The sequence below is a fragment of the Chaetodon trifascialis genome, chromosome 17 (assembly GCF_039877785.1).
Source record: "Chaetodon trifascialis isolate fChaTrf1 chromosome 17, fChaTrf1.hap1, whole genome shotgun sequence".
NCBI lineage: Eukaryota > Metazoa > Chordata > Actinopteri > Chaetodontiformes > Chaetodontidae > Chaetodon > Chaetodon trifascialis.
This window is the reverse complement of record NC_092072.1, coordinates 15,765,073-15,788,637: the sequence shown is the minus strand read 5'-3', so window position 1 is coordinate 15,788,637 and position 23,565 is coordinate 15,765,073. Positions and strand designations below refer to the sequence as shown.

The 23,565-nt window shown below is 40.9% G+C and overlaps 1 protein-coding gene across 1 annotated transcript in view; it reads right to left on the bottom strand.

Moving 5' to 3' along the window:
- The window catches only part of adgrb2 (adhesion G protein-coupled receptor B2), a 213,207-nt gene that overhangs the window by 79,836 nt on the left and 109,806 nt on the right, over nt 1-23,565 (bottom strand). Inside the window, exons 5-13 of the mRNA XM_070985427.1 lie at nt 18,065-18,226; nt 10,987-11,151; nt 10,484-10,648; nt 9,108-9,209; nt 7,371-7,477; nt 6,183-6,377; nt 5,647-5,715; nt 4,985-5,093; nt 4,571-4,717 (exon numbers count right to left, since the gene is read on the bottom strand). Coding sequence (XP_070841528.1) covers nt 4,571-4,717; nt 4,985-5,093; nt 5,647-5,715; nt 6,183-6,377; nt 7,371-7,477; nt 9,108-9,209; nt 10,484-10,648; nt 10,987-11,151; nt 18,065-18,226 — 1,221 coding nt within the window. The remainder of the gene's footprint in view (nt 1-4,570; nt 4,718-4,984; nt 5,094-5,646; nt 5,716-6,182; nt 6,378-7,370; nt 7,478-9,107; nt 9,210-10,483; nt 10,649-10,986; nt 11,152-18,064; nt 18,227-23,565) is intronic.

Here is a 23,565-nt window from a genome sequence, read left to right as displayed (position 1 = left end):
AGTTCGCCTTCCTGCAGGCTGATATGACAGCTACAAATTCCATACACGGAATTATTATGCTCGCCTCTGAGTCGAAAACATGTCACTAATGCAGGTGCAAGATGCTGCTTTCACACATTGTGTGGGTGGAGACACAAATTGTGTCAATTTGTTTGACTTTTAGCAGCTGGTAGTTCACCTTTTGCACAGCCAGGAGCCTCATTTCTAAACCCAAACCCATTGCTCTTACATGCGATGAACTTAGTTGACAATGTCCCTCTCTTCAGTGTTCTCTCCCTTTCTCACCTTTATTCCCTTCTCATCCTCCCGTGCTGTTGTTGCCATTCTCCAACCCTCTTTTCAACTTTTCCACCCTTTTCAACAGTTCTTCTTTACAACCTCTTGCCTTTCAACCACACCCTTCAGTGTTCTTTCACCAAAAAGAGCTGGGGCTCCAGAGGAGACACACTGTCCCTCTGTAAATGTCACTTTGTCTCAAGTGAGGGAGGCGGAGGGCAGCAGAGAGGAAAAGTAAGGGGGGAGAGTTCATGTTGAGATATGCCACTCCCTCCTTTGCCCTTTTAGGCTGAGAGAAGCGAAGGAGGAACATTGGCAAAAATACGGGGAAAGGGAGACACAGAGGGGGCTGATGGTATCAGACGTCCTGGGTGACTCATCCAAAATCTGTCTGCCTGCTGCCGAAGAGGTAATACTCAGGAATAGAGATGGCTGTGCAAGACAGGCGATGAGAGGGAGAGGAAAAGAGAAAGACATTTCGACGGTGGAGGGGGAAAAAAGCTTCTGTGAGACTGTGAGGAGGCAAAAAAACAGATCAAAGTCAGCATGAGAAAGCTTGGGAGTGTGATGGATCCTAATTGGACAGTGCCTGCAAACGCATGCAAATGAGAAAGTAGTGTATTGTGGGTAAATGGCAAATCAGTGTGTGAGGGGGTTGCACTCCTGTGCTCGAGGATGATTAATACCACAAAAGCACTCAATCACAAAACTCTAATTTCCCATGAACAGACTTTTCGTCACTCCTCGCTTGCTGAACATCTAAATGATTGGTGGTCAGCTGCAATACAGCAAAATGGCAAGCCACCAGTCACCAGCTGTGAACTTTAATATGCCATTTGTCAGGAAAAGATATGCTTGGAGTTGGTGCTAAGCCATAATTTATGGTTTTAATTAAAGACCAAAAGCTCCATCCAAACAGTTCCACGTGAGTTACTCTTTTCATTCCTTTCTTCTGCACATTTGCTTTATTTCACAACTTTTGGACAACCCCCCCAAAAATTGGGATGTTGTGTGAAACAACACAAAGCTGAAAACTTGCTAATCCTTTCTGACATACGCTCAATCGGAAACAGTACAAGGACAATATATTTAATGTTTACCTCGTTACCTCGTTTACCTGTTAACCTCGTCAGCTTCATTGATTTGTGTAAATATACATGTTTCAAACAAGTTGGGACAGGAGCAACCAAAGACTGGGAAAGTTGATGTATACTCCAAAAACACCTGTTTGGAACATTCCACAGGTAAACAGGTTCATTGGTAACAGGTGATAGCATCATGACTATGAAAGGCTCAGACTTTCACAAGCAAGGATGCAATGAGGTTTACACAGTGTCCCGATTTGTTGGAGTCTGGTTTGTACACAGCAATGAAAATTTTAAGAAATGATGGGACTGTAGAATGGCATTACCCTCGCCTAGTTGAGTGGATCAGCAGGGTAATGTGCTCCAGCTGAGAAAATGAAATGACAGCAGTGCCACTTTTTCAGGGTCACTTATTTCACTATTTGCACAAAAATGTCCTATGTAACTTAACACTACATCCTAAATGTATTTGTATTGACTTTTAACTAATTCTAAACTAGTCAAGGTGTTGATTCTTACAGAAATAGGCAGCCAATCTAGGAACCAAACCTATTCGCTTTTTTGCCAGGAGGTAAATCAAAAGACCAATAGCACTTGCATATCCGTGTGTTATGTGTGGAGCTGGAGCCAGGAGTTTACTAGCTTAGCTTAACTGAATGGGAACAGGGGCACATAACTAGCCTGGCTCTCTCCAAAGTTCAAAACATGCATTGGCAACACCCCAAAAACAACCACATTGTGTCTACCGTAGAAACACTAATGTAAAAATGACAAGCTGTGGTTTTAAAAAGACATACACACTGTCACTATTTCTTGATAATTGATATTTGATATTTCTGTTAATTTATGGAATAAACAAATGAGACACATGCTAACCAGTGATTAGTTCAATGAAAAAAGTGGGTGTATCTTTTGACAGAGCTGGGGCTGATCGGCTAGTTCTTAAACTAAGTTAGGCTATTTGCCTCCCCGTTGCAGCTCAGTAGTTGATGCACAGACGTAAGAGTGATATCAACTTTCTCATCTCAAAGGGCCAATTTCCTAAAATGTTGCACTATTCCTTTCAAAGATACATGGCACCTAGATTGTTAAATGTCCAGCTCACGGGTGAAATTTTGAAAGCAGTTAAAATTGAGGAACATATGGAAGCCAGTCTTTAACACATTATCAGAGAGTAGAGCTCCTGTGATTTGTGCTTTTGCTTGAGGAATACTTCAAAGTTAACCATGCATAACTGTATGCATGTACCAGCAATGGTGTTTTTGAAATATGAAGTCATTGCTGTCTGTTTAGATGTATATGTGTGTGTGTGTGTGTGTGTGTGTGTGCGCGCATGGCTGCAAGATAGAGTAAATGCCTCCATGTGTATTTGTGGGATAAAGAGAGAGACAGTGGAGGGAGAGCGGGAGTTTGTCACCTCGAAAATCAGTGAAGAACAGCCCCAGCCTCTGCCCAGTGAAGCGGTTCATGAACCTATCAATTGGCTGCATGTGTGTGCAACTGTGTACGCTCATGCACACACAAAGGTGCCAATGGCCTTTATGAGCATGTTTAAGCTGTCCATCTGAGATAGGCTTTCATTACGGGGTAAATGAACCAATCAAACTCACAGCAATCAGCTGAAGACCTCAACTCATGGACTGCCAATGGGAGGACGCAGAGATCCCACAGGGGCAAAGTGTACTAATAACGTCCTAACTCATAAGGCTGTACGCCGTTTGAATGAAAACAATTTACAAAATAGCATATGCTAAAATGGCAATGGCATGAACGTCATATGAGAAAATGGCTCAGTAAATGTGATGCAGTGGGTCAGTTTTATTGCACTACAAGCACCGCAAGAGAGAAATCATTCACTGCCACAAAGTAAAGGGATAATGGAGGGAAAAAGCATCAACGTAGTCAAGTAAAACAGAATGACAGGATGAATGGAGAGTAACAAAGAAGACAACATCACAGTGCACAGAATGCAGCAGCATTAAGCAAGGTCTAGCTCACACCCCTTTGTCTCCAGTTACAGCCTAACATTCATCCTTTGAGCTATCAGAATTTGCTGTTCCATAAAATCTGGAAAAAACAACTTGAACGAAACAACTCACAGGCAACTCATAAAAAGGTTCTGTTACACAAAGCAGGGTGCATGGTTAGATGGTGGATGGTTCAGGGTACGCACCCTGCTTCACAAAGAGACAAAGGAAGTAGGTGAGTTGGGGTGAGGTGCCCTGAGGTGAGCGTACAGGATGTCTTGAACGCCAATCACGGAGAGTTTGTGTCATCAGTGCGAGTCAGGGGGTCAGGGGCTGCTCTGCTCTCTCGGCCTGCAGTCTCTCTGAACTTTAATTTGGGCAGGGGGGTGGGTTGCTAGACAGGAAGTCTGCCGGTGTAATTTCCTGTGGGATGTGACCTTTGCCTTTGTTGGTAGTGGATCACATCTGCCACAGTAATTCTCTTATCTAATATAAACCACTTTCTTCCCACCCTTTTAAGCCCCCCCTTGCTACCCTTTTAGAACTTGAGCTCCTATGCCTGCTGATGTCATCTTTCTTTTCATCCTCAACATTTATTTCTCTTGTGCGTTTGTACAATCACTTTGCTTGTTTCTTTACTTAAGACAAACTGTAGTTAACTTTCTTGCATTGCTGAAGGCGAAGAGACATCTTTCAAAATTGCATGAGGACTTGTTGCTCTCAAGGGGATGCAGCATACTTCCTCAAAGATGAAAGGCTTGCATCTTCTGGAGAAGCCCTCCAGGGCCTTTTTACAGTCCGACTCCTTCCAAGCATTACCCTCCAACGCCCTTGAAAAGCCTTCTATCTGCTTTCCATGGGACACATCTCTGACTATGGGAATATGCAGACAGCTTCTTGGTCTGACCTTGGCTGAAGAGTTGGCTGAGTGGGGTGATAACAGCTCTTTGTAAGTGTAGGATTCTAGACTGACAGTGACGATGAAAACTAAAACAGATCCAAGTCATGGTTATGAGTTTAGTGCTCAAATCTGATTTAAGACTTCTGGAACTTGGCCTCATTTTCATTGTAATGGTGAGATATGTTTGTTGCACTCTTTCAAACCCTTGACACAAGCACCAAGACTGGGTGAGATCTTGGCAGTGTGCACTGCAGGAGGGGTTAAAGTGATACAGATTGGTACCAAAAAGCCCAAAGTTCAGACAAAACCCAGCCAGTGGATTTCTGTCTTAGTTCTTCTACCTTCAGTCGTGCTGGTGAAGACCTCTTTAGGGATGAAGAGCTTGTCCTCTGCTGTTCTGGCCCAGTCCTTCATCCCTCTCCGGCCTTTCATGGGGAAGTTGATATCACTGGAAACTGCTGACACCGGCTCTCGCTGGATGGTTATCACTGGACAAACAAGAGATGCCAAAAACAGTTGAAACTCACTGTGGTGCAAAACTGAGGTTGTGGTTAAATAGAAGGTGCCCACATTAAAAAGTCACTGAGACATGTTTAGCAGCAGATTCCACAAATTATTATAAGACAAGTTAGAATAGATATTTCAAATTTCTATAAAATATTTAAAAAAGTGGATGTCTTTATCCATCCAGATTGATGTGACATACCCTCTTATCTGTCATGCTTTGCAATGTGGCAGCATTGCGTGACACTTACTGAGGTTGTTGGTAACCACTAGGAAACTCTGGAAAGGCTTCTGAGCTTCTCCGATGAGGTGAATGAAATCCTCTAAAATCCTCATCAGCAAAGCGGCTCCGGGAGCGACCTGCAGATGGAGGGATGAAGGCAAGCATCAGCCATGATGTCATCATAATTGTAATCCGTTGCCAACTTACAACGAGACACGTCTCACCCGCTGACACATTTTTTATTCAGTGCATTATCTAGACGACTGAATGTGTTCCATGGCTGTAAATTGTAGCCATGTGGGATATCATATCATATTTGGTTGCTTGTTTATAGTGTCCAGATGGGAAGTGAACACACCTCCACTCAAGGGCATCATTCTGGGTCACACACAAATGCACAAATGCACACACACACAAACACCCACCCACGCACGCCCGCACGCACACACACAGTATAATTAATAGGTAGCCACTGTGTTTAGTAAACAGGTGTGATTTTATGACTAATGAAAAGTTAATGTGGGATGTTTTCACACCCACCTTTGCACTCAAAATCATGTATGCATGCGTAATGAAGTACTTAAGGAACTTAGCACAGTAGTAGTAGTACAGGAGTTGGCAGCCACTGATTATGCTAAACAGTTGTATTGCAGCACATACAGAGTAACACACACACACAGAAGTCTTTACCTGGTGAGCGTCCTCCCATTTCTCTAAATTTTCCATGTCCAACATGAGGCTGACTATCTGGAAGAATTTCTAGACACAAGATGAAGATAAACTCAGTTGTTAATGCATTAGGGCCATTAGATAGTCTCATTTAAATGTAAGTGTTAGCCACTGTGCCCCATTATGTAGCTAGCATGCACCCACAACCCATTAGCACTGCATCAGTACTGCAGCATATTCTCTGTCAAGTCTAGTAAGGTACTCATCTGCACATAAGCATATTGTAAAACATAAAATAATGTCTGTCAAATGACTGACTGAGACAGGAGCATTTTGCTCTCTTGCTCTCGGTGAAAAGAGAAAAACGCTGCTAAAAAAAAATCCCCTTTGAGGCCATAGCAACTGTGTCGCTGTAGTTCATTGTTATGCACACCCTGTGCAGCAGAAACTGGTGCTACGCTGAATAAATTTGCAGGCGTTGCAAGTGTGTGACAGTGTGTCTGTGACCACATGTTTTGTACAGGTTGTGACTGGCTTCAAGAGAAGGTTCTCCTTGCCTGCACGTCGTCGGGAGCTGGGATGTAGGTTGCTCTTTTGAAGGTGTCCGTCACATTTCGCAGGATCTCCGTGGAAAAGAGAAGGTCGCCACTGTAGTAGCTCCTCCTCTGCAAGAGCTCCAGGAGACTCCTTACGATCTGAGACATGCCCTCCCCGGCCAGGGTCCTCTGACCCTTCGCGAGATGCTCTCGTAACTGCAATGTGTAGAAAGGGACAGAAATTCAGCAAAATTGATGGTTGCACCTCTGCTGCTTATAGTCACTGTGATTAAATGCATGCCCAATGAAATTTACAGTGCACTACATGTGTTCTTGTTCAAAATATGAAGCTGGTAAGAATGACAGAAAGAACAAACAAACCAAAGACCGATGGGGACGTTTCAAGACAGGAGCATATATGTAGAAGGCTGGATTTTAGTGCTTGTGCTTTAATAGGCATGCAAAGAGAGGCCTAACAGCACTCTCAGGCAAAAACTGGATCTCATCACTTCAGAGACTGAGATACACAAAGCAAGACTCTGTGTGTGTGTATGTGTGTGCGTGTGTGTGTGTGTGTGTGTGTGTGTGTGTGTGTGTGTGTGTGTGTGTGTGTACGTGACAGGGACAGAGAGGGAGAGAGAGCCTGGAAGAACAGAAGATAACAGCAATCACAGAAAATTAATTATTGACTCTTGGTGTTAATGAAAGGTTGGAACAGAAGTTAACAGTGCAATCAGCTTTGTCACGCACAATCCCTGACCCCCATCTCCTTCCAGCATCATCGAGGAGATGGAAAAGGTTGAAGTTCACAGAGCAGGAAAACAGTCTGGCTGATGAACACATTTATTAGCTACGTTCATTAATTGATAAGTGTGAGCGTAAAGCTCTGGAAAAGCTAATTAGAGATACCAGCGAGCCTTGAGTAAAGACACTCCTACATTTTGTAAACTTTTTGAAAAAAGAAAGTTGAACAGAGGTACATGATGGGTGAAAAAGGGGGAAAACGATGCAGAGTATTTCAAAAACAGATGGAGCCTTCACTTGCTCATAAATTCACTAATGAGACAAACAAGTTTGATGAAGGTGACTTATGATACGGGCGTTACTGCAACTAACTAGGCTCAAATGAAGCAATCTGGAAGAATATACACATCTTTTTTTCTTCTTGCTGAAGAGTTTCAGAGTTTTATTTGTTAAAAGGGAACTTACAGATAAATGTAAATATCTATATTCAAGTGAGACGCATCTGGCGAAGCTCGGAGGACCCCAGAAAGCAACTCCATTATTGTCCAGCATGCAACGACGACTAGCAGATCCTAGAAAGAGAGAGAGAGAGGGAGAAAGACTTTATGGGGGATTTATCACATTTAGAAATAAAACCTGCCGAAGAACACACAATAATACATTACTGTTAATATGGCATCCACTGACAGACCCTGCTGCTGTGTTTAAGTATGATATACTTGATGCAGAAGTGAGAGAGATTTTTATACTTTCTAAAAATTGTTACTGCCAAAAATACAAAACTATCTTCCTTGAATTATAAAACCAGCAGGTATTTTCCCAGCTTTAAGGTCAGGGAAACCACAATATATAAAAAATAAAAACAAAGGTCACTTTTGTGAATTTATTTGCCTTTTCTTGGAATAAAAATGATAGTTACAACTATCTAATATTTCATTTGTAGCACTTCTGCCGCGTTTGGCATCTCATACCTGCTGGCTGTTCTAACCTGGCAGCCAGCAGATAAACTTATGAAGGCTGCCAAAAGACTTTACTAAGACAAAACCTTTCCCCTAGCCAAATAAATATGCGCTTACTAAACTCAGACTTTGCCTTTTTATGAGTTATAGTTTGACAAAAGTAAACTGCAAAGTTTCTGGGTTAATTAAATTTAATACATTGATTTACCTTCAATGTAATGTTCTCTAAGCTATAATGTTTGACTGGCAGCTAACCTGATTCACGCAGGCATGTTTCGATGTCTGAGCCGGTGCCATAGTTTGAAAGGAGAAACACACTGATATTAAAGGCATTCTGAACCACATGTGCTCTTGGCTTAAATTCTGAAGAAGTGTCTGAAAATAAAACATCTAATTTTATTCTTGTTTCTGCTTTTGGAGGTTAAAAAAAAGGTCTGGCAGCCAGCTATTTGAGAAACTCTGCAGCTTAGATTAATATTACCGCGATAAGTATCATGGCCTTAAACATAAATAAGGTTCGACTGCATTAAAGCAGGACATGTCTGCTGAACTAATTAAAGGTAGAAGTTGGATAATGCATGAGCTGGAAATGCTATAATGATTGCTTCTGTATACCAAACCTCAAAATAGGAATACTATTTAGGGAGGGCAGTTTTGATGAGCTTTTAACATGAGTTTCAGCATGTGAATCAATCTGAGTATCCATTTGTTCCAGACACGGGAACACATCAAGTCTTGGAACGCAGACAGTAGAGTCATTTAGGATATACTCATTATAATTTGATCTATTTTACAATGTTTTCTTTTACACTAATGAGATGATTGCTGTGCTGCTGTTGCACTGTATATCTCCAGAGGTCACCTGACTGTCAAACATTAGAAGCAGTACATTAAGGTTTTTATTTTCTTGGAGCTTTTGTTAATTAAGTTTAAGATCTTTCTTGGCGATTTTCAAATTTGTGCCTCTTTGGATTTTCTGTTGGGTCTCCATGTTTGAGAGGGCAATAAGGGAGCTGGATTAGATTCATTTCAGAAGGCGGGGGGGCAAAAAAGTGGATGAAACTGCAACAAAATACAGCTCGAGTCAAGAAATGTAACAGCCAACAGTAATGGTTAAAACTATAAACAAGCCCTTGGACCCCCTACTGTACTTCAGGTGTCCTTGTTTGAAATTCACACAAGCGTGTGACTGAAATATGCTGAAATCTAACAGACATTGGCTTAAGCCCATCGCGTGACTGACCAGTGGCGTTAGTTGGACACTTGTTGTAGACGGTTTCTCCAGCTGAGGCTCTTTTCCATGACATAGAGAGAAGGTGCTCCTCTTTACATATCTCATGAGGAGCTGTAGAAGTAGGTAAGAAATACACAGAAAACGTGAAATGAAGTTTCATCTAGCAGGCAAACAGAAAAAGAAAAATCACCACGCACACACTCCCACAGACACATACATACAGAGCCAGCAAAAAAAAAAAAAGGAGCCGAAAAACACAAAAAAACAAGATACAAATCAATGTTCTCCTGCAGCAGCTCCCAATCTTATTCCCTTGTACATTGCTCAGTGCTCTCTGTCAGTGTCACTGCCTCAGTACAGTATCTCATTCCCTCTTCATCTTACTCCCTCTCTTTATTCATCTGTTCTCCCCCCTCCCTCTCTTTCATAACCCTGATGAAAAAAATGGGGGAGAGTGCTCTGAAGATATTCCGAGGGGGCAGACGAGTGTTGGCAGAGGCGATGCAGAGAGATGAAGAGGGACAGAAAGTGAGGGGGGAAAAAGAGAGAGAGACGCAGAAAGATAAAAAAAAATAATATGATGGTCCCCTGCAATGCCAACAGACAAGATCCTCGTCTGAGTAAGAGGCTTGAGAGCTGCTCAAAACAAAGGGGTCATGGTGAAGGCTCCACTCTAAAGTTCATCATTTGTAGCCTGCCAGAGCTCCACGCAAGCACATACAAACGTGGCATTCTGACTTGTATAAAAAAGACGCTTGCAGACTCACAGATGCACAGCTTCAGTCAAGAGGCGTGCTTATTAAAGCACACTGTTGCCTTCAGTGGCTCACACTGTGACACTGAACATGGCAGAGACACACAGAAAGAGTCAAAGCAAGCGAGTAAAAGCGAGTGAGATTAGCGTGATAAAAACAATGTTAAAGAGGAGAGGTAGAAATTGAGTATCTCTCGGGTAAACAGAGGATAAAAGGAAAGCATGAGGCGAGGACGTGCAAAATCAATGACGAGGTAAAGATGGATGGGTATGCGAATTGACAGGGAGACAGACAAGAGACAGATAAAGATGAGAAGAGTGCAGTTCTAAAATTGCGATAGAAGCCTTTGGCTGTGTGTGAACCACCGGGAATCACTTCCAATCTGCCTGACAAATACTGTGCATATGCAGATTGGGCACACACGCAGAAACACACACTCTTTTGTCTCTGTCAGGGATCCACTAGGAGAGGACGAGCAAAGAAATGCAGTCCCACAGACAAAAAAAAAAAAAAAAGTCCAAGGCAAAAAGTGTTTATACAGTCTTTTCAGGCATGAATAATATATCCAAAAGCACATATACTGTTGCTCTCATTTTCTCAGCTCACACACACATCCACAGAGCCACTGACCAGGACATTTCTTCTCGTTGCAGGACCGGACCTCCTCTCCCGACCCATCGCAGGGGTATCCCTGTATTCCGGTGCCCTCACACATCCTGAAGCGACGCTGCCAACCAGAGTCACACGTCTTACTGCAGAGACTCCAGTGGTTCCAGCTTCCCCAGTTACCTCCACCTAGAACGGGAGCAAAGCACCGCCGGAGAAGATTAAGGAGCGTGGAAGTAAGTGTGGGAGGGAACGAGAGCCGCATGTAAGGTGAAAAAGGAATGGGGGTTGTTGATGAATAGTGAAATTAGGTTACAACCCGAAGGCTCTCAGGTTGATTAAAACACTGGTGTTTTTGTGCTGTGGGGGTTCCAGTCCATATAAGCTTGCAAGCCACACTGGGTCCCAACCCACAACTTGCTGGTATGTGGAACACAAATCAGAGAAGACCACATAGATGCCTTCAAATTATACACGTTTGCATAATGGTGTAGCATCTAAGTATGAATACTAAACACTGATTTTACCACTGCAGGAGGGGTTGGTGCATTCTCTGCTCTCCTGATGGAGGCCTTTACATTCAGCCCAGCCGTGCACCGACGAGCTGCAGCGCCTCTGCCTCTGCTGGGTCCCCGTGTTGCAAGTCACACTGCATCTCGACCATGGCCCCCACTCCAACCACTGGCCCTCCACTGGAGAGATGCAAGTAGATTTGGGGAGACAAAGAAATGGATGAAGGTAGAGTGAAGAAGATTTAGAGAGACACAGGGAAATCAGGATAAATTGATCCAGATTTTTTGAAGGACAGGAAAGGGATGTAAGGGGAAAAGAAGGGGGCAAAAGGAGAAAAGACAGCGAACAGAGAAAGTGAGTAGGCTACAAGTAAACAGCATACAGAATGTGTGTGGATGGCGAACAAATAAATTACAGAGGGCCATTTTCTATAAACCCATAAATAGCAACAAACAAATATGCTTCATGGTTCTATGGACATTTTAAATATTTCAATCTGTTATGAAATAGCTGATTACAATTCCTTTCATGCTTTGTTTTTAAGAGTTCACGCAGAGTACGCTCAGTTGAATTTTCATTCAAAGTGATATTAGAAAGGCACCGTATTTCAACTCTTGACTGGTGTTTGTGCAGAAATAGATAAAAAGAAAAAAAAAACTATTTCAGTACAATCTAGCGCTGCTTGTCAGATGATACATGAATACCATACAGCTTCACCAAAGCCTGATGACATGCACAGGTGTAATCAAAGCCCCCACTGTCCCCTTTAACAAGCGAGCACTGTTGGAGTAATTGAGTTGCCAAATGAAACAATCCAAAATGCAAAATAATCAAAAACAGGCAGATTAATCATTTTGAGTGTGTGTAGTCAAAGATTTTTGGTATGTCATCACCTTCAAAGGTAGAAATAGTTTTGGCAGTTTTGAGTGTCACAGAACACAACCTTCTGCAGAAAGATCAGATGATCAGTGAATACATTTCTCATTTCTGCTCTGTTCTTAAATCACATATTTGATTCTAATTCCTTAGAAACTGACAGAAGAACCTGTTAATGACCTGCGACCATGTCCAATTAAATTTCAGAATACTGTTGAATAAAAGGACTCACTTGTTACAGTTTTTCCTTATGACTGCCAAAAACTGGTTAAAAAATATACAAAAGCTGGACAAAGCAACTCCATTACTGCTGTATGGTTACTCCAGTTGTCTTGTAACTGTGGCTTTTACTTTTATTGTAATAAACTAAAGCAATCATGGTTTCGTTTACATAACAATTAATTGCACTGAATAGTAAATAGATGAGAGGAGGCATACGCCACTCTCCTATCGTCAGAACGACCACGCCTCCTTTTGGGTGAAACCAAGTGCTGTAAAAGGGTCCGTGCCAAATTGTAAAAACTAGTGGCACCAGGCCTAAAAGCTGCTGCGTTGCATTTTGCACATCAAACAATAAAAAAAGAAAAAAGGTTACACCGGTTTATGATTTTCTTTACTTCCCCGAAGTGGGATGGACAGTAAAAGAAGAGATCTCTGGCTGCAGGCCATTGACAGAGAAGATGAAAATGGTAAACTGTGGACCCCAGCCAGTCAATATGTGTACGTTTGTGGCAAACACCATCACAGGTTAGTTAATGATGTTACTGAAGAAATGAATGTGTGCTGATTGTCCCTGTAGATTGAAGTGAATGAGAAAAGAGTCTTGAGTCTTGGTGTAATTAAACATTTGCTGTGAAAAATATAGCCCTCCTATAAAACACCTGCTGTTAGAATGGAGTCTGGTCTGTCCACTAAAAAGACCACCAGGAGCGGAGGGCATTTTAACATTAATAATTCACATATATTGAGCTGACCTTTCTTCAAATAACCAACCTTGTAAACAGCATAGAATAACCTAGGAAGTGAGGTTAAAACCGACCTGTTTTCTTACTTCTCTCGGCTCATAGTAAAAGGTTGCATAATAAGCACAAATGGCGATCTAAGTAGAGACAGCGGTTCAGCTTCACCACAGCCGTGCAAACAGTTTACAGTAACATCACATTCGACAGTCGACCAAAACAGCAAAATAAAGAGTCCTAACAACAGAAACGTGACAGAGGTCGGAAACCAACCCCTATTTCTTCAAGTTTTTGCGATATGACAACGGCAGTCGTCAGAACATAGATGTTAGCTTGACTAGCCATAAAATTAGGGCTCTTAATAGCTATACAGCAATACAGAATTCTTATTTTATTCTGTCAAATTGGCAACCTCAGAATTTGCATTTACACCAGTCAAATTAGAGGGACTGCTTTCACTCGCAAGCGGGGGGCATGACACAGGGGCAAAGTACCGGAGTGTGCTGCTCTCATCTATTGTTATTCCCAAATAAATTGTTTGTGCTTTGCCCATCACTGCCAAAGAAACAGATATTCCCAGAGGAAATAATTTGAATGGACTAATATTACAAAGCCTCCCTCTGTTGGCAGCACTGTCACTTGGGTTGAAAAACATCCTACTCATGTGTTGCCTCCAGTTGGATTACTGATGTGGACTTGAGCTAGGCTTTGATTTGTTTTGTGAACTGTAATAATTCCGTGCAATGATTTGATGGCAATACATCTCCCTACAAAAAGCACTTAAAAGTTCAAGCAGCCCTTTATAAACCTTTCAAAGTTGATATTTTTGAACATGTCAGCAAGCAATGGATTATTAACATATCCAGCAGACAACATTAGCATTTATGAAGTTGTGTTTCTAGAAACCCTTTAAAGCTCTGTTTTGGTCTCTACTAACTCTTGAGGGAAATATCTGGCCCTTTAGCTGCACTGTGTTCACCAAGTAGTTGCTGCTTTGTCTGGCTGCTGCTCAGAGCGAGGCACTGCTTCCTGCTGCAGGTAAGGAGGGACCAATGAACCAAAACAGTAGAGTTGTGGGTTGTGTAGAACCAAAAAAAAAAAAAAAAAAAAAAAAAAAAGCTTAAAGACAGCAAAACGCACCCTACAGCTGAGGAGAGCAGAGCTGGGTGAGAATTATTTTTCACATTACACGTCTGATTAATTGTTAATATAAAATTATTGTGTAGTGCAGCTTTAAATTTTGATGAGAACTAATAGAGTTTAAAGTTTGATTATTATTCAGTCACATTAATGTAACCTTCAGTCAAGCTGAGCTGATGTAGGAGTCATATTCTGCTGATTAATCTGTCCTGAAAAGAAATACATTATGTATGTTCTTACAGTTACAGTGGCAAAGTACTTGAATTTGCAAACGATTCATTAACTTACAGCAATAGTTATTGAATCACATACATTTGAACAGGCTACTATGATACATAAAAGAGAGGAAACCTGTTTTAACAGTTGATGCTACGTAACTATTGTGTATGTGCTGTAGGACGGTACAGCGGCCTGTCTATTTGTCTCTACATAAACAAGAATAGCTATTCAAAGTGAGAGCTGTTCTTGTTTCGGCTCAGAATGATATATTGAGGTGCACATTCTACACACAGGGGCTTAGAGCAACAGAGAAAGTGAAGTACAGTTCAGTAAATGTATTTGTCTGGTTCTCCCAAGAGGGAAAGTGTTGCCAACTCTCCTCGGTAATGTGGTCAATCATGCTGCGTGCGACTCGGACAGTGTTCCAACTAGCTGCATCAGGGTTGACACACACAGAATGAGCCATGCACTAGCATTTAAGTGTAAATGTGACATTTCCCAAGTCTAGTCTGAGCAATAAACATCTTCCAAAAGAAGAACAAGCCAAAAAACTGTTAACTGTGGAAACACAGGACAAACACACACAACTGCACAAAAGTATAAATAGAAATAGAGTGGGTGGTAAGAAACTTGTGTCAGTGTGTGTAGAAAAAAAAATGCCAAATTTACATAATAACACATTTCTAGAAAAATTTGCACAAGAGGCACAAAAATACATTAAAATTGTTTCTCTTGGCAGCAAGAACTGGCTACTATATCATGCAAGGCCAGCTGGATGTACAATATATGTGTAGACATTTCACAAAAAGGACCCTATCAACAAACAAAAAGCATATTTATAAAGGAAGATAGCATGGCAGCTCTGTGCTAGCTGTTTTCTTGCCATAGCCACAAACGTTTAATTTGCCTGAAATTAAATATAGCCATTAATCTATAATGTCTATGGGAGTGCCTTTTAGTCTGATATGATCCAATTATCTATTCATGTAAGTTGATTGTTTTTATCTGATGAAATAGCTGTCATATTAACATCTGCAGCTCGGCCTACATATGCGCTAGTTTTAGCATGTGTCTACATGGCAGATGAGGCAAAGAAGAGAGGTTGTAGAGTACAGAACAAGAGTCCAGTTTAAATTCAAATCTGCATTGGTTTAACAGACTGTAGGATAGATAGTGCAGAGATGGTCTGTTGTATGGGATAATGCACCATCAGAGTATGATTTGCAGTGAGATCCAATCAATGAGACACATACAAAAACACGCACACACATGCACACGCGTGCGCACACACATCCCCCTCCCCACACACACACAAGATCCATCAAAGCTCTATTCTCTATGTACGGACGTTTGTGCCAAAAGGCCTCTGCTGGTATTCATCATTTCAAAGGACCATTGCCTTTGAACTCCCAAAAGCAGGCTGGATCTGCTGTGATAGATTCACACACTCATACACAAACACATAAAGCATATGAAGACACGCATACACAGATTTCCTTAAGGCCCTTGAAGGACGAGCCTACCCCTTCTGCAAAACCCTCTCTTTCCATCACCGTTCCCAAAACAGCATGGCAAAACATCCCGGAGGCCATACTTTAGATTACGACGTCTCCCTAGTCCTCCCTGTTTGAGACACAACTTTACAGCCTCTTTGTCTAGCAATGGGGACATTTTGTTTAATTTAAATGTTAACCTTATAGAACCTCGGCTTTGAAAAACATAAAAAAAACCAAGTGAAAACTAAAAAATATTAGTTAGTAGGGAGGGTGAGAACACAAAGAGGCTCAGGTCCTGACAGGCTCCATCAGCATTCATATTAATGTATCATTTACTGGAGGAAAATGATACAGGATTCTTTGCCTGAGCAATAATAAATAAAAAGCACTTATCCTGTAATAATTGTTCAGCTTGTCAGTGATTACATACCTTACAGGCACACACATACTCTCACTCGGACCGAAATAAAGGTTATTATTCAGAAAGCAGCCACCAGGTTTGTTTTAAACCATCTCATGTTTTAGTGTCTGTTCATCCATTAATGCCATTATTCCAATGTTTTGCAGAAACTATTCATATTCTGCCAACATAGAAAGCATGGAACAAATTAAATCACTGAAATGAATATTCCTTTCTAATGTCAATGCTTTCAAAGTAAGTGGTTTTCTAAGGAGACACTTGAAATACAGAATTAAAATTGCACAGAGATAATACATATGCCTGAAGTATACTTTAAGTATTAAAATATCAAAGGCTTTTCCTTTATGCTGAATTTAAACTCTGCCCAATATAATGAGTAGATGGTAGCATTCACACCTCAGACAATTTGACATTTACACCTGGAAAGCAGCTCTGTGATAGGCTTCAGTAGCTGTTGGTCAAAACACTGCCCCACTGTTTCTTCAGAGTCTGCTCTACTGAGATGTTATTTCAATCACTGGTCGGTGCTATTACACTCCGATGGCAGCCTGATAAAGACGTTTCAGCTGGACAGTCGAGCAAGATTGGAGTTAAGTCCTGAGGTACCCTCGACACCAGAATTAGATGGGGCTTGAACGGTGACTTATTGCTGCTCTTGACAAGGTATAGGCCTAACAGGTAATCTCAGAGACAATAGCAGAAGAGCTCCACTGCTGGACTGCTCAGTAATCTAAACCAAGCCAACCATGGAAGAAGCATAGAAATCCGAACTAAAGGCTTTGCTGGGCTGCGATCCTTCAGGATGGCTGGCTGAGAGTTTGAACGGAGGGCACGTATTCCATGACTGACCACAGAAAACTTCAGTGAGGATAGAGGGATTAAAGCAGCGAGCATAACAGCCCATTCTCCAGAAGAAAACATTGGCATTGTACATTTCTGCAAAACCCAGATACCTGAAAAATTGCTGTTGTTGTTGGAGGTGTTACATTTGTAGCAGTTCATTAACAACTGAAACCAGGTACAAATAGACAATGTATGGCCGCTTTATACAATATCAGACAGCCAAGAGGAAAAATGCTAACATGCTCACAATGACAATGCTAAATTGTGATCTTCAGCAGGCCATTCATTACAATATTTACTAACTTTAGCATGTTAGCATCATAGCATTTACTAATAAACACTAAAGACAAAGTGCATCTAAGGTTAATGGAAATGTCATTAGTTTTTCAGGTATTTTGTCATAAAGCAAAGTTCTGGACAAACTCAACTTAAGGATAACCAGAATTATTACAGTTTATCCTGAGGGAGGACATCAATATCTGTGAGAGAGTTTATGATAATCCATTCAATATTTGTGAAAACAAACGTCACCCTTACGGTGGCACCAGAGAAATTACAAAATTCCATGTTAATACATCTGACAGTTATGAGATATTTCAGTCTGGACTGCTAATGAGGCTAAATTTAAATACAAACAGCAGAAAAACAACAAAATAAATAATTACACAAGAAAATGATTGCTTGTCCATATGTTACTTAAATCTATCTAATTGAGTTGAATTAATTATATTGTTGTCAGTATGGAATTTCATTTCTCATTTTCATTTCAAGTTTGTTGACACTATTGCAGTTCTTTTTACAAAGTGGAAGATATCATAGCTGTCAGAAATTAACAATACCCCGTACTTAGAAATGGGAGGTTGACATGTGCAGTTTTTCCCCCTCAGCTGCTCAAAATTGAGGTCTACACACTGTGACATGAATACAGCATTCGTCGAGGAGAGAGACACGTGGTCATGAAACGAGATATAATGGAAAAACACAAAATGTAAATGCCTGTGCATGTAAATTCAAGAGCTGTGAAAGTACGTTTTGTGATTTGGAGGAAAAAGAAGACAGTCATGCTTGAATAGGCATGGAGGCAAAGAGAGAGTGAGAGAGAGACTGGGTGTATCATGTAAATGGGGATTCTACTAACCAGGACACACTGCTATGTTGCAGAGTTTGGTCTGAATCTCAGGCAGTCCACAAGCCACGACCCCGCCTCCGTTCACACACTTCCTGGTTCGCGTCCTGGAGCCCCGCCCACAGGTCACAGAGCACAGACTCCATGACGACCACTCCTCCCACAGCCCATGCACTGCAAACACCCACGGACACACACACAAACACAACATGGGGATGAGGAATGAGGGAGGAATGAGGCAGGGAGGGAGGGAAGGGGTAGAGCATCCCATCGCAGGTGAGAGGGTTAGAGAATGAGAGAAACATGAGATATAAATGAGTGTGAGCACATACCTTAAAAAACATGGAGGTGATCGTCTGACCTCTCCAAAAACATTCCAGTCACAAAGGAGAAGAAACACTGAGAATGAAGCTGTACTTACATGTTACTATATGGAAGAAAATGGAGGTTAGGAATGGGCACCCCGGCATTTGAAGTCATGCAGTTATGCAGTTTGAGTCATGACAAGGAAATGAATGTGACAAGTTTGCCTGTGAAATTATTAGAGCTTTCATTTACTATACAGAGTGAACCACAGGATCCAAAGAGTCCGACGACTTCAAACACTTCACACACTAATTAACGTATTAAAAATGTTTCTCCTCTTTTTTCTCTCTTCCTTCCTCCTTTTTCCCCTTTATTCCACATCTCATCCCATTTTAGCAACAGATGAAGTTGAAATAAATCAAAATAGAATAAATGAGCAGTGGAGCACAAAAACTTTGCAGATAATGAACTTGACTTCGAGACTGTTCTTGCAACGCTGCTTTACTGAACACTAGCTCTTGCAGGAATGTGTCTACTTGATCTGTATTTCAGCTATGTGACACTGGCAGATTGTGCCATGTAAGAGAAAAGACACACACATACGCACGCACAAAAATAATTGCCCAAGTCATTTGGCGATGTCTGACCAGAGATTAGAGGGAACAATGATGATAGGTAGATGTTAGAGGAAAAAGAATGCTAAAGAAATGTTCAAATAAAGGAAGGAAAAGATGAATGACAAGATTGCTTAATGAGTGTCAAGAAGAGAGAGCATAAAAACAGACGAACATGACAAAAAGAGGGGATTTAAATTGAATCCGAAAGAACACAAAAAAAAAAAGCTCAAAAAGTTTGAAAGTCTTTGGAATGAAAAACAGATGCCAAGAAAGGGAGGAGGTTATTTTCGAAATACAGAACTGTTCGGCGAGAGACCAGAGGAGAGCTACGCTATGTTGAAAGGGATGGAAGAAAGAAAGAGGAGCAGCTTTGGAGAGACGCTAGAAGAAAGATAGAAAGAGGGGAGGGAGGGAGAGAAAGTTAGACACAGCAGGATGGAGATTGCTGGTCCTGTGTTGAGCAAAGCTAAATAAATCATGGCGATAAATAATTAAGTCTACTCTGTGAAGGAAGGCTCAGAGGAGCAGGAGTAGGAGGCTGAAAGAGAAGGAGAAGATGGTGGTACTAAAAAGTACAGCGACGCAGAGCTGGTAAACAGTGAGATATCCTTAAATTCGGCAACAGACGGTATCAATGTGTCTTTAAACTGCTTTACAAAGTGCCTATATGTTGCAAGAGCAACAGAGAAAAAAAGCATGAGGAAGGAATCCACTGACGAGCCTTTGTGTTGCTTTTTGTGACTGTGCTGTTCGTTTTTTCAAGTAGCCTGGGCCAAGCTCATTTGTGGGCCTCGCTGAACTGGAGCCAGTTGCACCAGCTGTTTTGGAGTTAAAAGTCAGCCTAGTTAGAACAAGAAGCATTTACTAAATACAAGTTACTCAACTTCACAAGAGGTTCTCACATAGAGATTGATAAACTGTGTGTCGCTGTGTTAGCTAACCAACTGAAAAACCTAACGTTAGCTTGACAATATCTAATATGGTGGCCATATCTGAAAGGATTCTTGTTTAATAAAAAAATTTAATTACATCCCCTCCCAAAAAAGTAAATAATAAATAAATACCCCTTAAGCCACAAAAGCTACACAAATAATGCTGGGTAAATATCCAAACAAGCCAACTGTTAGCTAGGTTAGCATAACTGGCTATTACCAACTTATTCTAAACTGCTTGAACAGTGAAAAACAAGAGTTTCTCAATGGAGGCAGATCTAAACAGCATATATAAATAAAATAAAGTAGTACTTGCATTTACAAAGGATTGGTTGTTTGGTTTAATCTATTTGGCTCCTAAAACTCACATGTTGAGAGGCTGTGTTGCTGCTTGTGATGTGACAGTGACTTGGTGTTGAAGACAGTGAGGATGGCATTGCAATGCTAAATGTATGCTAGCCTAAATATTTTTGTATCAAACATGAAACAAGAACACAACAAAATAATCAGTTGAATAAATCATGATAGTAATAAAACGCTGGCATCCTCAAAGTGTAAGCAGATTTCTTGGCGGATCTCAATCCAAATTGCAAAACCTTCTCAGGAGTTTCCAGAACTTGATGCAATAACAGGCAGAGAAAAGCTAAACAAATGCAATCAGCCAGAGGTCTGTTATTTAGCATCTTTGTTTTACTACCACACTACAGGATTGCTTGTAAGACATTACTTATTCATCCAAATCGAATCTCCATCTCTCAAACCCAGCGCAAGTGTATCTGAAGTCTGACTGTGCAAAGCCAATCAATTCGCCTATAAAATCAAGCCTGAAGCAGCTTTGGGACTAAGACACATTAAAAGGAGAAAATATCAGTTGGAGATACAGACAAGGGCAGGAAAAATGTGGGAGAAGATGAGCAAATTAAAGAGGAAAAAAAATAACAAAAATGTTCTCAGACACTGAAATTAGGATTGTATAACACCATCTATTGTTGACCACTTATATTTTATATATATCATTTATATCAAATATGCTGTCTATGTTGACGCCATTAACTTCATTAACATAACGCAGCACGTCTTTAAGTTCAAGCGTGCACATTACAAGGGAGTTCATTGCCATCAGGATTGCAGTCACAGAGGGAGGTGGAAAAGAGCATGTTTACAGCAGTGAGCACAGATAAAAAGAATGAAATAACAAACTGATCAGTGCTGATCAAACCACCAAGTGACAGATCTGTGTAACACCCGGTCACAAAATCAAGTTCATGAACTGCAGAAATTGAGCTGAGTGAGAGGTAGATGAAAAATATGTAGCTGAAAAATGTGCAAACACACAGGCTCACTGACACTGGCCTGTGTTTCTGATGCAAATGCAAGCAAACTCAGAGAAGAGAAGATAAAATGTCTGTGCTCCTTCTTCTTTATTCAAACATATGCATACATACACACACTTAGCAGAGTGCACATTCACAGCATGACAGAGAATAAGGTTATGTATAATGAGGATGCATAGCTTCTATAGATGCCTTTAAAATCTATGCAGTTATTAAATATACTTACATAATGATGCACATAGTATGAAGATATCAACTTTAACATTATTTGTAGCTTTTGAAATGTGCAGTGTATAATACGACGCATGCATCATATTGATCATAAGGATTACCATCATTACCAGAAATTTCACAGGGGGCACATAGCAAAGCACGCTTCAATTATTTAAAACTATGTTTCAGGATGTGTGTGTGTGGGGGGGGGGGGAGTAAGTTGTCATGACTGGATCCTCGCATGCACCCAGTGTCTCATGCTTGAATGATTACTGGAAGTGTGGTGTTGCAGCGTTTGACTACGCGATGACCCAGACACACTGTATTCATAATGCACCATTGTTCCGCTCCATGTTTTAAATGTCACTGAATCTATAGCAAATGAGCAGTAGCTAAATAGAAGAGAAGTAGGGGTACTACTTCATTTTGCACGCTTTGGGGCATGAAAGCCTTATACAGCGCATATTCAAAAAAAAAAGAAAAAAAAAGTTAATTTGCCGGACCAATTACTGCCTAGTTTGCTTTGTCAAGAGCCAGACCATTACTTAAAATTGATTATCTGTATCACCTTAATTTAAGAGTTTTACCCATGAAAAAACGAGGAGAAAAAAATGTCCATTTTCACTTCATTGGCTTTCTGTCCAAGCTACTTTCCTTTGATGTTCCCTAACTTGTGCAGGCACACAGGCATGCACAGAGATGCGCCCAGAGACATATCCACCCACACTCATAACACACCCATACTTCTGAGTCCTAACTTGTGCACAAACACAAATAAATGGTAAAAAGCAGAATAGAAAATTCTGGCAAACCCATCTACCAGATTAAGTATGCAGGCTGCACTCTGCCCACCTCAGGATACTCTGGAAGAGAGTGTGAAAGTGTGTGTTCACTTATGCCTGTGTGCCTTGAATATTTGCGGTTGTGAGTAAATGCATATGAAAGAGAATAGAGGATGTTGGTTAAAAACATTTTACTTTCAGATCTTTCAGATAAATCAGGAAGTTGGCACGACTGGATGTCATGTTCTGAACAGCAGGTTTGAAATGCACAGCTCATGCATACAAATAGGAGCTATGCCTGCGTATGTATACTCAACTTTGTCCATAAAATGAAACTGGAGTTGTCAATTTTAGAGCATTTTATTCTAGAGCAAGCCTCCAGGCTGATACTGTGAGTGTTACATGAGTATGTTAAGTATAGTTTTCTAATAGTGTTTTCTGTATAAAATTGGAGACTGAATTAAAAGCAACTGATAATGCACTCGTGATTAGTGTGTCTGCGCTCGTGCATCTGCCTCTGTGTACTGTACCACGTGTTTGTTTATGACTCCCTGTTGGACGGGGCGTGAACCAGCAGCAAAGAGATTAACAAATAAAATAAGCATGGAGATTCTACCCTGATATTTAAAAAAAAAAAGAAAAGAAAAAAAAAATTAAAAAGTCAATCATATCAGGTTCATTAAACACTTTCGTGTCTCTTTACAACCGCCCCCATATTCCCAGTCTACATGAATTTGGTGTGATCCCATTGAGGCAATCCCTGGAGTGCCTCGACAACCCTCCAGAGCCACGTCAGGAAACATCAGAGGGGGGAAAAATGAAATAATAAACGGAACATAACACGGCAACCGATATTCCATCAAAGGAACGGCTGTGGATATTAATATCGACACTGAATGGAAAATGAGGCACTTAGACATACAAATCGTGTTGGTGCATTAGCATAAAAACAAGATTAGCATATGCACCGACGGGGAAGGAAAATGTTCCTCTAGCTTCTCTTGGTTTTTTTTTTTTGGCATCAGTAAACACGGACTAATGCAAAACTCACATGTGAAGGCATATGTGTGTAAAAAGGTTTACAATACTTATAAACTTATACTTTATCCAGACAAGGTAACATAAATCTCACACAGACATACTGAAAACACAAATAAAACACCATGATTATACAACACACTTGCACACTGAATTGCACTCACAAATGACACTCAAATAAAAATGGACAAAGTCCAAACACATACAAACGATAAAAACTCAACAGATACAAAGATACCTTGAACGCTCAGTGAATGTATAGGCTAAGCTACTTGTCCTGTTTCTGTGCAT